At 53.2% G+C, this 13,442-nt stretch overlaps 1 protein-coding gene across 2 annotated transcripts in view; it reads right to left on the bottom strand.

The window, feature by feature from the left end:
* Positions 1-1,695: 1,695 nt before the first annotated feature.
* Positions 1,696-13,442, bottom strand: part of POGZ (pogo transposable element derived with ZNF domain) — a 36,126-nt gene continuing 24,379 nt past the window's right edge. The window contains exons 11-20 of one of the 2 annotated variants that reach the window (XM_040332441.1): positions 13,134-13,288; positions 12,924-13,024; positions 10,747-10,893; positions 7,761-7,895; positions 7,531-7,673; positions 6,351-6,491; positions 6,173-6,232; positions 5,971-6,086; positions 5,791-5,812; positions 1,696-4,743 (exon numbers count right to left, since the gene is read on the bottom strand). In XM_040332441.1, coding sequence (XP_040188375.1) covers positions 3,261-4,743; positions 5,791-5,812; positions 5,971-6,086; positions 6,173-6,232; positions 6,351-6,491; positions 7,531-7,673; positions 7,761-7,895; positions 10,747-10,893; positions 12,924-13,024; positions 13,134-13,288 — 2,503 coding nt within the window. In that variant the 3' untranslated portion in view covers positions 1,696-3,260. The remainder of the gene's footprint in view (positions 4,744-5,790; positions 5,813-5,970; positions 6,087-6,172; positions 6,233-6,350; positions 6,492-7,530; positions 7,674-7,760; positions 7,896-10,746; positions 10,894-12,923; positions 13,025-13,133; positions 13,289-13,442) is intronic. The other variant, XM_040332442.1, reaches the window with a different exon arrangement.

The raw sequence follows: 13,442 nt of genomic DNA, 5'->3' as shown, positions 1-13,442 counted from the left end.
GGGCCCCATTTTATTCATCCACCAATGATGGGGGACACTATTCCTCCCACCGAGGCCAACGGAGGGGGGGGGACACTATTCCTCCCACCAACGCGAGGGGGACACTATTCCTCCCACCAACGCGAGGGGGACACTATTCCTCCCACCAACGCGAGGGGGACACTATTCCTCCCACCAAGGCCAACGGAGGGGGGGGGGGGGGGGACACTATTCCTCCCACCGAGGCCAACGGAGGGGGGGGGGACACTATTCCTCCCACCGACACCAACGGGAGGGGGGGACACTATTCCTCCCACCGACACCAACGGAGGGGGACGGGACACTATTCCTCCCACCGACACCAACGGGAGGGGGGGGGGGGGACACTATTCCTCCCACCGACACCAACGGGAGGGGGGGGGGGGACACTATTCCTCCCACCGACACCAACGGGAGGGGGGGACACTATTCCTCCCACCGACACCAACGGAGGGGGACGGGACACTATTCCTCCCACCGACACCAACGGAGGGGGACGGGACACACTATTCCTCCCACCGACACGAGGGGGGGGGGGGGACACTATTCCTCCCACCGACACCAACGGAGGGGGACGGGACACTGTTCCTCCCACCGACACCAACGGAGGGGGGCGGGACACTATTCCTCCCACCGACACCAACGGACGGGACACTATTGCTCCCACCAAGAGGGGGACGACGACGGGGGACCATAATCCTTCTACCGACACCAACGGAGGGGGGACACTATTCCTCACACCAACGGAGAGGGACACTATTCCTCACACCAACGAGGAGGGACACTATTCCTCCCACCAACACCAACGGAGGGGGACGGGACACTATTCCTCCCACCGACACCAACGGAGGGACGGGTCACTATTCCTCCCACCGACACGAGGGGGAGGGGGGACGACACTATTCCTCCCACCGACACCAACGGAGGGGGACGGGACACTATTCCTCCCACCGACACGAGGGGGGGGGGACACTATTCCTCCCACCGACACCAACGGAGGGGGACGGGACACTGTTCCTCCCACCGACACCAACGGAGGGGGGCGGGACACTATTCCTCCCACCGACACCAACGGACGGGACACTATTGCTCCCACCAAGAGGGGGACGACGACAGGGGACCATAATCCTTCTACCGACACCAACGGAGGGGGACACTATTCCTCCCTTGAATACCAACGAGGGGGGACACTATTCCTCACACCAACGGAGAGGGACACTATTCCTCACACCGACACCAACAGGGGGGGGGGGGGAGGCGGTACACTATTCCTCCCACCAACACCAACGGGGGGACAATGACACTATTCCTCCCTTGAATACCAACAAGGGGGACACTATTCCTTCCACAGTTAGCCCCCCCCCCTTAAAGAGAGTAAACAGGACCTTTTAGAATTTATATTTTTTACGTTTCGATAATATTTCGTTTATATAATAAAAAGCCTGGTGGTGATAAATACCACTAAAAGAAAGCTCTTTTTGTGTGAATTTTTATTTTGGGTACACAGTGTTGGATGACCACACAATTGCCAGTTAAAGCAGCGCAGTGCCCTGGTCCTGAAGGTGTGTAAGGGACGGGGGGGGTAAAATCTTCCAGAGCTCATGTGGTTAAAAGGGCAATACAAAGGTTCTGTTTCGGCGATGGAGGTGCAACAAGTGAGGCAACACAAGAGACGTAATTTTATACTATTTTATTGGAAATAAAACGCATTTAAAAATCTAGATGTCCCATGCTTTTCTCCAATCAGTCTCACATTGTGGTGTCTAATTCTCTGTATTTTACATCATTACTCATCTTACATCAACTCTGTGCAGAATCCCCCCCCCCCCCCCCCAAAAACGAAGGCAGGCACGTCCGGGATCTCTCGCTGCTTCAGGGGGAACGAAGAGTCCCGGCACGAGGCACCAACGTTTCGTGGCAGCGGCAGAACCTGCTTCTAAAAATACAAAGTCCTTCAAAAATTGTTAAAAGGAAGGAGCCGCAGCCGGCTCTCGTGGGGGTCACAGTGCCACCTCTTGGGGGGAACGACAAGCCGTCAACTTGAGGATAGAGTCACGGTCCGATCTTAAAAACTGCACAAAACTGGGAGGGAGGAGGGAAAAAAAAATCTATTTTACAAAAAAATATCTTTTGTGAGGGCGACACATGATCAGGCAAGTGGGACAGGAACCTAAAAAAACAAAAATACAAAACAAAAAAACAACTAAAAATCCAAATTCATAGGTGTCCACATCTGTACAGGGCGCCATCACATGATCAATTAAAATGCATTTTTTTTTCTTTTTTTAAATCTCAGTACCTGACACTGTAAAAAGTGAAAAAACAAAATACAGTAGAGGGCAAATTGTAACAGAACACTTTATATAGATCGGAAAAAAAAAAAAAAAAAAAATTCACATCTTATTTCTAATAAAAACACAGACTCGCCTCGTGCCCGTCTTTATTCCGCAATTTCATTATTATGTACACGCTATATAACTTCATAAATTTACAGACTACGCCCTAGTAAAGTTCATGGGGTCACCAGGCCGCAACATACCATCTCTCAAGACAAAAAAAGGAGGATGAAGGAAGGAGAAAAAGAGAAAAAAAAAAAAAAAAAAAAAAAAAAAAAAAAAAAAGCTAAAAAAGGAAAAAAACCAAAAATAAATTGTTTTTTTTTGCAATATGTAGTGACAGAGCCGGCAGTGTCGGAAGCACTGTGGTCCTTTTTCTGAGCACGGGACACCCCCCCCAGCTATAAACAAGGCTCTCAAAAACAGAACCGTCAATGAAAACTGGATTGCACTATTGCCTGTATATTTTTTATTTTCCTTTGTAACCAAAATGTAAACCTTTCATTTTTTTTAGGTACTACAGTCAGTCAGTTAGCGTAACCCGTAGGCCACCCCCCCTTCACCAAAGTCTAAGTCCATCACAATCCAATCTGCAATCCAGGGTGAAGACTGGATGAGGAAATTTGGTTGGTTTTATTAAAACTAAATCCAGTTGATCTCGCTGTACAGGGGGTGGGGTGGGGGGAGGGGGAGGTAGCGGTTTTCTGTACAGGTCAAGGTTAAAACCTAAAAATTGTTGGGGTGGGGGGGGTGCTACGACAACAGTATCCCGAGTTCCTGAACCTCATCACAAGGTAGAATTGAGTTCCTGAACCTCATCGGAAGGTGGAATGTTAAGCCCGATACAAACCTTTGTGGTGGAGGGTTAGGGGGGGGAGGGGGGATGGGGAGAACAGCTGTGCGGTTCTATAGGTCTGTATCATCGAAGCCGTAGAAGGACTCAGTGTCGGTCTCTTCCGCGAACAGATGCTGGAGGGCCTCGGGGTCGGGGAACTCATCGGGCTGGCTGTCGTTGCAGCTGTCGGTGTCTTCGTCCTCGTTCAGCCTCAGCTCGCCCTCCAGAAGGTTGATGAGCTCCTCCTGCATCTTGGCGTTGCGTTTGCTGGAGTAGGTGGCCCCGTCGTGGCCGGGAAGGACGCTGGCCACCAAGAAGGACTGCTGGACCAGTTCTGGATTGTCGCTGATGACGCCCAGGACCTCCATCATCCAGCTGATGACCAGTCGTAGCACCGTCTCCGGGCTGCAGCTGGTTTTGGCTCGAGCCCGTTCCGCCCACTTCTTGTGAAGGAAGCTGGTGACGGCGCTCTTGATGCACACATGGAGTGGTTGGATCTTGGTGCTGCAACCGGCTGGGACCACCGCGGGTAGCGTGCAGGTGGAGCTCAGGAGGGCCAGGACTTCGTCAGACATGTGCGACCTGTGACAGTCTATCACCGCCATGCCTTTGTTGGGCAATTCTACGTGTTTCTGCCAAACCCGAGAGGACCAGAGTTCCATCACCTCATCTTCGCTCAGGCCATCTTCTCTAGCTTCATATATGATTGTTTCTGGAACGTCTACAGAGCACGTCGAGTTGCCCCGAAGGCACACCAACGTTGGCAGCAGGCTGCCGTCGGCCAAGATAGTAAGCACGATGTCGCACCAAGGCTCGCCAGCGCCCACAGTCTGCAGCGCGCACTCTCTAAGCTCTTCGCCCCTGAGGAGCTCCAGGTCAAGAAAGAGCGAGATTTCGTCAACGGCGGCGATCATGGACAACGGGAGGTCCTGGTTGTGGATCTGCTTTTGTACAAAGCTGATGAAAGTCTGGGCACTGTCCTCCAGTTCCCTGGGCAGGTGGTTTACTACGGCAGCCTTGGAGTGCGTGCTTAGCTTGTGCCGCAGCATGAACCCCACCGCCCATTCGTAGGAGATTTTAAAGCCTCCTTCGAGCGAGCGTCCGATCTTGGTGGCCTTCTGGAAGAGCGTCTCCTCGTTGACCGGCTGCTGTTGCTCTCGCTGGAGCAGGACCCATTCCGCAAGTCTGTCCTCGGCCTCAGTGCTCAAATACTTCTCTTCGGACGAGGCGTCCGGCTTCTCCTTCTGAAATTTCTGCAGCCACCACCGGATGCGACTCGGCGAGTTGTGGAAATGCTCGGCCGCCAGTTGGATGCCGCTACACAGAGCGTACAGCATCACTCGCAGCTTCTTGACGCTGATCTGCTCCTCCTTGCCGCTGTCCAGGTTTTCGTTTTCCGGCTCCTCTACTTCCTCTGGCTCCTCAGTCTCCATCTCCTCTAGCTCCTCCACATCCACAAACTCAGAGTTCTCAGAGGCCGGCAACACCACCTTGGGGTCCGGTTCCCGTTTATCTTCAGCCGGAGGATTGGCAGCGGTGGCTTTGTCCCGGACCCTGCGGGGGGAAAACACAGAACGTGTAAGTGCACCATATTGCACCCCTGGCAAGTCAGACCAGTGCCGGGACAACGACCTTAACCGGCCAAGGCTAAAAAGTGTGCCCTCCCCCTTTATGAGCTGTGAACTACCCTCAGCAGCATAGAACCCCCCCCAACTGCTGAAGTGCTCATGGCAGCCAACCCCTCAGCCTACCCACCTTACCTGGCGCCCCCCCCCCCCAACTGCTGAAGTGCTCATGGCAGCAGACTCTTGAACCTTGCCCCCCCAACTGAAGTGCTCATGGCAGCAGACTCCTGAACCTTGCCCCCCCCAACTGAAGTGCTCATGGCAGCCAACTCCTCAGTCTACCTACCTTACCTGGTGCCCCCCCCCCCCCAACTGCTGAAGTGCTCATGGCAGCAGACTCCTCTGCCTCCATCTGGTGCCCCCCCAGTTGCTGAAGTGCGCATGGCAGCCGACTTCTCAGCCTTCCCCCTCATCTGGTGTCCCCCCAGTTGCTAAAGTGCTCATGGCAGCCGACCCACCTTACCTGGCACCCCCCCCAACTGCTGAAGTGCTCATGGCAGCAGACTCCTCAACCTTGCCCCCTCAACTGAAGTGCTCATGGTAGCAGAATCCTCCGCCTCCATCTGGTTCCCCCCAGTTGCTGAAGTGCTCATGGCAGCCGACTCCTCATCCGCCCCCCTCATCTGCTGAAGTGCTCACGCCAGCTGACTCCTCAGTCTCCGACCCCCCAACTGCTAATGACAGCCAACTCCCCAGCTTTTTCTGGCACTCCCCCCCCCCCCCCCAAAGTGCTCTTGGCAGCTGACTCCCCAGCCTCCCCTCAGTTGCTGAAGTGTTCATGGCAGAAGACTCCTCAGCCTCCGCCCCCCCCCCCCATCTGGGACCCCCAACTGCTGAAGTGCCAACTCCCCAGCCTACCCCCCCTTGGCGGGTCCCTGCTGCAGGGGTTATGAAAAGGTCATTAAAGCTAATAAAATGTTAAGTAAAACTAACTACCAACACAAACTCTACAGAGAGGAGAAAGAATATAATTTACCATGAGATGTCTGGTGAGGTATCTGCAGAGAAAAACAGAAAAATCAACTCATTATAAATTTATATGGCTCCGACATATACCGCAGCGCTGTAGAGATCACCGAGTCAAATCACATCAGTCTCTGTACAGAGGAGCTTACACTCCAATGTCCCCCCCCCCCCACAGTCGCCCGGCACTCACTTGTAGGCATGACGGTGATGTAGCCGTGCAACGGGTTGAAGACCAGATGTTTCGCCATGGCGTCACCGATTCGCGTCACGAAGGGGCAGGTTGCGCACGCCATCACCAGCTCATCACTGGGAAAGGGAAGACATTTACCATTAGCGGCCCCCGTAGGTGACAGCAGTGGAGCGGCGGGTCGGCTGTAAAAGGTTTTACATACCTGGTTTTGAAACTTTTAAACAGTGAACGATACTTCGGACTTTTCCGGGGAACGTGGTTGCTGGAAAACAGGAGGAAGAGGCGGGTAAATATCTCCTAAACCAGTGAGGGTGGTACGTCTGCCCCTCTTCAAATAGAGCAAGAGATGAGATGGATTGCCCCCCTCGCCCACCACTTACTTGATCATGTGATTGGCGTAGGCGCGGGAGCAGCAGGTGGAGTAGCGGCAGAGAGAACAGTGTACGTAGGTGGGGAAGTGGTTGTGGAAATCGGGGACATCGAAGTTGCACTCCAGACAGGTTTGCTTCTCCTCCAAAACCCTGGAATAGGAATTGTACCCCAAAACATTAGTAACCCCCCCACCATTCAAATATCAAGCCAATACCTGCCCCCTCCCTCCTTACATGGCTCGCCACCCCTCTCCTGGGAAAGAGCTCACTGCCCCCCCCCCCACCCCCATCCTGGGAAAAGGCCAACTGCCCCCCCCCCCCATCCTGGAAAAAAGCAAACTGCCCCCTCCTGGGAAATGGCTTAATGGGCCCCCCCCCCCTCCTGGGAAAAGGCCAACTGCCCCCCCCATCCTGGGAAAAGGCCAACTGCCCCCCCCCCCCATCCTGGAAAACAAGCCAACTGCCCCCCCATCCTGGAAAAAAGCCAACTGCCCCCTCCTGGGAAAAGGCCAACTGCCCCCCCCCTTCCTGGGAAAAGGCCAACTGCCCCCCCCTTCCTGGGAAAAGGCCAACTGCCCCCCCCTTCCTGGGAAAAGGCCAACTGCCCCCCCATCCTGGAAAAAAAAGCCAACTGCCCACCCATCCTGGAAAAAAGCCAACTGCCCCCTCCTGGGAAAAGGCCAACTGCCCCCTCCTGGGAAAAGGCCAACTGCCCCCTCCTGGGAAAAGGCCAACTGCCCCCCACTCTTCCTGGGAAAAGGCCAACTGCCCCGCCATAAAAAAAAAAAAAAAAAAAAACTTACTGCCCCCATCCTGGCAAAGGGTTTACTGCCCCCCCTCCATTCAAGAATGTACCCCCCCCCCCACCAGAAAATTTCTCAATGCCCCCCCCATCCTGGAAAATGTCTCACTGCCCCCCTCCATTCAAAAATGTCTCACTGCCCCCTCATCCTGGAAAACGGCCCATGGATCACCCCAGAGCATTTTATTCTCGCGGAAAAGGGGCGAATGTCCGTTTTTATATTTTTTTGCGATCATTTTTTCCACAAGACAAATTCCTATACTGCAGAGGAGAACATTCACCGGTTTCTAGACACCGCAAGAGGCGTTTTGCTAGAGAGCGAACCAATAGCACGCGCCCGTTACAATCTAGGAGGAGGACGGGGAAATGGATCAGCCAGCAACTAACCGGTTGGGGAACGCTAAAGTTGGCAAGGTGTCCACAGGATGACGAATAGGCTGAGGCGACAATTCTGGCGGTGGCATCAGAATCGGGGGGTCTGGGGTGGTCATAGTATTCCTGGGGGGTCCTCGAGAGGCTCGGATGGTCACCTGCGGGAAAAATAGGGAGGGGAGCGATCAGCGCACGTTACATACCGCGAGGGACAAACGCCCGCCTGACGTCACCACGCCGCTCACCTTCGTCCCGGGCTTCAGCCCCTCCAGCTGACGCGGCTTGCGGAAGGTTTTGTGATGCTGCAGCTTATGTTCAATCTTGTCCTTCGCAAACAGGAACTGAAGGCGGCATTTGTTACAGTGATAGACGTTCTTCTGCTTGTGCCGTGTACAAGAAGGGAAGAGAAAAAATAAAGACACCCCAAAAAAGACATTAAAATCAATGCACAGGAAGACAGATGATGCAAGTGCTACACAAACTAGGGTTGTCCCGATACTTTTTTTTTTTTTTTTAAATGTGTCCCCAAATGCAGCCATGTTCCCCCATATATCCAGCCATGTTCCCCCATATATCCAGCCATGTCCCTCCACATATATCCAGCCATGTCCCCCCCCATATATCCAGCCATGTCCCCCCACATGTATCCAGCCATGTCCCCCCACATGTATCCAGCCATGTCCCCCCACATATATCCAGCCATGTCCCCCCACATGTATCCAGCCATGTCCCCCCACATATATGCAGCCATGCCATGTCCCCCATATATGCAGCCATGTCCCCCATACCTTGATGATGCCGCTGCCGCGTTAATCTGCGTGCGGGGAACATTACAGCTTTCGTTTGAATAGCTGTGTTCCCCGCCGCGCATAGACACTCCCCCTAGCTCAGGATTGGACAGATCACCCGTCCAATCCCGAGCAAGGGGGAGTGTCTATACGCGGCGGGGAACACAGCTATTCAAACGAAAGCTGTAATGTTCCCCGCACGCAGATTAACGCGGCGGAGGTGGCTTTGCAGTATGCAGCGGCGCGGGGGACAAGTATTCGGCCAGGCATCGGGGGCATTTGCGGTATCGGGACAACCCTAACACAAACCTTTCTTTCTCGCACCTCCGCTTTCCAGTCCTAACCCCCCCCCCCTCCCTTGTAATAGGGTCAGTGCCTTTTCCACAAGCTGTGTGTCCTGCTGCAGGGAAGCGGGCCACGTCCTTTCCTTGCATCTCCACTTTCCAGTCCTAATCCCTCCCCATGCTCTTGTAATAGGGTCAGTGCCCCTTTCACAAGGTTTATTGAAGCTTAGACTCAGCTGCGTGTCCTGCTGCAGGGAAGCTGGCCCGCGTCCTGCTGCAGGGAAGTGGGGTTGTGTCCTTTGCTTGCACCTCAACTTTCCAGCCCTAAAACCCCCATTGCTCTTGTAATAAGGTCAGTGCCTCTTCCACAAGATTTATTGAAGCTTAGACTCAGCTGTGTGTCCTGCTGCAGGGAAGCTGGCCCGTGTCCTGCTGCAGGGAAGCCGGCCCGCGTCCTGCTGCAGGGAAGCCGGCCCGCGTCCTGCTGCAGGGAAGCCGGCCCGCGTCCTGCTGCAGGGAAGCCGGCCCGCGTCCTGCTGCAGGGAAGCCGGCCCGTGTCCTTTGCTTGCACCTCCGCTTTCCAGTCCTAAAACCCCCCATTGCTCCTGCCATGGGGTCAGTGCCTCTTCCAGAAGATGTATTGAAGCTTAGACGCAACTGTGGCCATTTACTGCTGCAGGGAAGCGGCTTTTTCAGCATTAGAAGTGTAAATTTATAAAAAGCACCTTGGACATGATCAGCGTTGCATTTCCTAGTATGGCCGGGCCGAGTGGGAGGTCACTCTACAGCACCACACATTATTTCCTCTTCTTCCACGAGCAACAAAAGGAACTACACAACCCATCATGCTGGTGGTGGTCGTGAAAATTGTGGGCATTCATTGGGCAGGTCCACAAGTGAAATCAGATAATGCAGGGGGGGGGGGGGGGGGGGGGGATTTCTTAGCAACAAGCTCCGGCTTTATTGGAATAGTACCGCCCACTGTTCAATTTCAGTACAGACTGAAACATATGACGCTACGGGAGTGGGCGGAGCTTAGCAACGACAGGCGGGAAGTTCCTGTTCCAATAGTACCGCCCGCTGTTCCCTCCAAGTCGGAAATGGATTCTATGGCGCAAGGGGGTGGGCGGAGATTATAACAAGTTCCTGCTGTATTATAGTACCGCCCACTGTTCTGACAGCAGCTTGCCTGCAGCAGGAGACGGCCACTTCCCTGCAGAGACAGCCACGCCCCCTCATTTCTAGATTTTTTCCCTGAAGTGAGGCTTTAAATTAAAGATAGGTTGACAGTCTGGGAACAGATAAACGAGGAAAAGGAAGAAAGAAGAAGGGAGAAGGAAGAGGAAAGAAGAAGAAGGGAGAAGGAAGAGGAAAGAAGAAGAAGAAGGGAGAAGGAAGAGGAAAGAAGAAGGGAGAAGGGAAGAAGAAGGGAGAAGGGAGAAGGGAAGAAGAAGAAGGGAGAAGGAAGAGGAAAGAAGAAGAAGGGAGAAGGAAGAGGAAAGAAGAAGAAGGGAGAAGGAAGAGGAAAGAAGAAGAAGGGAGAAGGAAGAGGAAAGAAGAAGAAGGGAGAAGGAAGAGGAAAGAAGAAGAAGGGAGAAGGGAAGAAGAATGGAGAAGGAAGAAGGGAAGAAGAAGGGAGAAGGAAGAGGAAAGAAGAAGAAGAAGAAGGGAGAAGGAAGAGGAAAGAAGAAGAAGGGAGAAGGAAGAGGAAAGAAGAAGAAGGGAGAAGGAAGAGGAAAGAAGAAGAAGAAGGGAGAAGGAAGAGGAAAGAAGAAGAAGGGAGAAGGAAGAGGAAAGAAGAAGAAGGGAGAAGGAAGAGGAAAGAAGAAGAAGGGAGAAGGAAGAGGAAAGAAGAAGAAGGGAGAAGGAAGAGGAAAGAAGAAGAAGGGAGAAGGAAGAGGAAAGAAGAAGAAGGGAGAAGGAAGAGGAAAGAAGAAGGGAGAAGGGAAGAAGAATGGAGAAGGAAGAAGGGAAGAAGAAGGAAGAAGGGAGAAGGAAGAGGAAGAGGAAGAAGGAAGAGGGAAGAAGAAGGGAGAAGGAAGAGGGAAGAAGAAGGGAGAAGGAAGAGGGAAGAAGAAGGGAGAAGGAAGATGAAGAAGGAAGAAGGAAGAAGGAAGAGGAAGAGGAAGAGAAGAAGGTTCATAGTTGGAGGCTCTTACCTGATGGCGCATGAAGTGTTGCTGGAAGGCGTTGCCGTTTTTGAACACCTTCAGGCAGTAGACGCACAGGAGGTAGCGCGTATCTTCGTGGTTGAGCCGGAAGTGAGTGTCCACCTCGGCGTAGATGGAGGAGCGGTACGAACACACCTGGAAGACACGCGGAGAGGAACATACATGACGGGGAGATAGAAGAATGATCCGAATACAAACAATACCAGCGCGTCTTTACGTTCTATGGTCGGTGATATCCGTCATGTGGTTGGAAGATGGGCCGGACCAGTATTACGCCCCCCCCCCCTAGCAGCCAAGCCGGCCCCTTTACACGGCTTGTATGCGCCCTCTCCTTTTCTACCTGGAGCAGCTGAGCTTGCTCTTTATGTACCTCCCGCCCGATGTAGAAGGAAAGGGCGGCGGGCGGGATCCCCTCACGTTCTGGGGCGGAGTCATATGACATTGCCGTTCTTGCGTGTCCTAGGAACACGGCGCGACCCCCGATCTTGGTAAAGAGCCGATGATGCGGCTCTTTACCTATGTGATACACTGTGTCCAATCACAGCTGTTCACATGTAAATACGGAAGTCTCTCCTCGCCTCAGTGACAGAGTGTGAGGAGAGCCGATCATGCCGCTTCAGCTTCCCTGCTTGCCACGTATGCAGCCTCTGCTTCCCACATATGCAGCCTCAACTTCCCTGCTCGCCACGTATGCAGCCTCAACTTCCCTGCTTGCCATGTATGCAGCCTCAACTTCCCTGCTTGCCACGTATGCAGCCTCAACTTCCCTGCTTGCCACGTATGCAGCCTCAACTTCCCTGCTCATCATGTATGCAGCCTCCCTGCTCGCCACGTATGCAGCCTCAGCTTCCCTGCTCGCCACGTATGCAGCCTCAGCCTCCCTGTTCGCCACGTATGCAGCCTCAGCCTCCCATATATGCAGCCTCAACTTCCCTGCTCGCTACGTATGCAGCCTCAGCTTCCTCAATATGCAGCCTCAGCTTCCCTGCTCGCCACGTATGCAGCCTCAGCTTCCCTGCTCGCCACGTATGCAGCCTCAGCTTCCCTGCTCGCCACGTATGCAGCCTCAGCTTCCCTGCTCGCCACGTATGCAGCCTCAGCTTCCCTGCTCGCCACGTATGCAGCCTCAGCTTCCTACATATGCAGCCTCTGCTTCCCTGCTTCCCACATATGCAGCCTCAGCTTCCCACATATGCAGCCTCAGCTTCCCTGCTCGCTACATATGCAGCCTCAACTTCCCTGCTCGCTACATATAAAAAGGAAGGAAGGAAGGAAAAGCTACACAGTGGTCCAGCGTTGCCAATCCGTAAAGTAGAACTAGAGGCTAACCCCCCCCCCCCCCCCCAATTTTAGATAGAGTAAGGGAAGGTTATAACCTTGTCATATTTCCCCCCCCCCCCACCTGTGTCCCATTAGGCCGATATATCTTCACTTCCTGCCCCCACAGCCAAACAGGAAGTGAGAGAAAATCTCTGCAAATTAAAAGGGGTTTATTTTCTTTGGGGGACCCTCCCAGGTCACCAGAACTAGGTGTCTCCATTGGAAGATGACTTTTCTGGAGACAACCTAAAATTTGGGGGATTTCTTTTATGAACAAATGGTAAAAACGGGACAAATAGAGAGGAGGGCGATTCTTCTTAATGGGGGGCACAGGCAGAAATAAAAACCTGACCGGGGTTCCAATACCTCTTCACACAAATAAAAAGTTTTGCCTTTAGTTATACTTTAACTGTGTAAACCTTTGAAATTAAAAATGAACAAAGCATATCCTATGGTGGGTACTTGCCTCAATTCAAAGCACAGAGTGAGTTCTGTCTGCCCTTTCATTCCTATAAATCGGCACAAATCACTTCTCTGACTATCTATAACGACGTCAAGCAATCCCAGGAGAAGGCCAAGCCCCCCCCCCCCTCCATGCAAGCAGGAGATTGATAACCTCAGCTGTGCATGTTTCCCTATGAGAGTGTGTAGAAGAGGGAGTTTCCATTCCCTCCACTCAGATCTCAGAGTACACTCAGCTCCCCGTTTCATGCTATGCAGTGTGTGACATCAGATCCACCACCCCCACCCCCTGCCTTTCTGGGGCTCAGAGAAGCAGTGGGTAATGTGAGGTGTGCCCCGGGGGCACCAACTCCAGTATTCTCCTATAAAGCACGCAGACCAACCTGGCACACGTAGGGCATCTCTCCCGGTTTGTGGGTGTCCTTCATATGCTGTAAGAACAGAGGTTCGCTGTCAAAGGCCCATTCACAAATCTTGCACTTAGCTGTAAAAAAAAAAAAAGAAGATGATCAGCGACTCCACCGGCAGCAGGTGGTCTCGATCTGAGGTCAACGCCAAAAACAAGATGGCGCTGGTGACGGCGGGTTACTCACTGGTGGACTCGTAGGAGCTGTGGACGTTCTCCAGGTGGCACTGCAGCTGGAAGGGGGTGGAGAACTGGCGGTAGCAGTGCTGGCATGTGGTGTGCCCGTCCACCTCTCCGTTCTGCTGGTCCAGCTCCACGTGGTGCTTCATGTGATTCATAAACCTTCCAGGAAGACAAAAAGGAATCCAGGGTTATATACACATGCCACAAAATGCCCCGCCCCCGCTCTTCCGAGCCCCACCCCCGCTCTTCTCCAAATCAGAAAATCCCCAATAAAATAATCAATATATAATGCAGCGCTATCACTCAATTGCAT

This window comes from Rana temporaria, chromosome 13 (assembly GCF_905171775.1).
Source record: "Rana temporaria chromosome 13, aRanTem1.1, whole genome shotgun sequence".
NCBI classification, from domain to species: Eukaryota; Metazoa; Chordata; class Amphibia; order Anura; family Ranidae; genus Rana; species Rana temporaria.
Note: the sequence above shows the minus strand (reverse complement) of the source record. Positions and strands in the feature narration are given on the sequence as shown.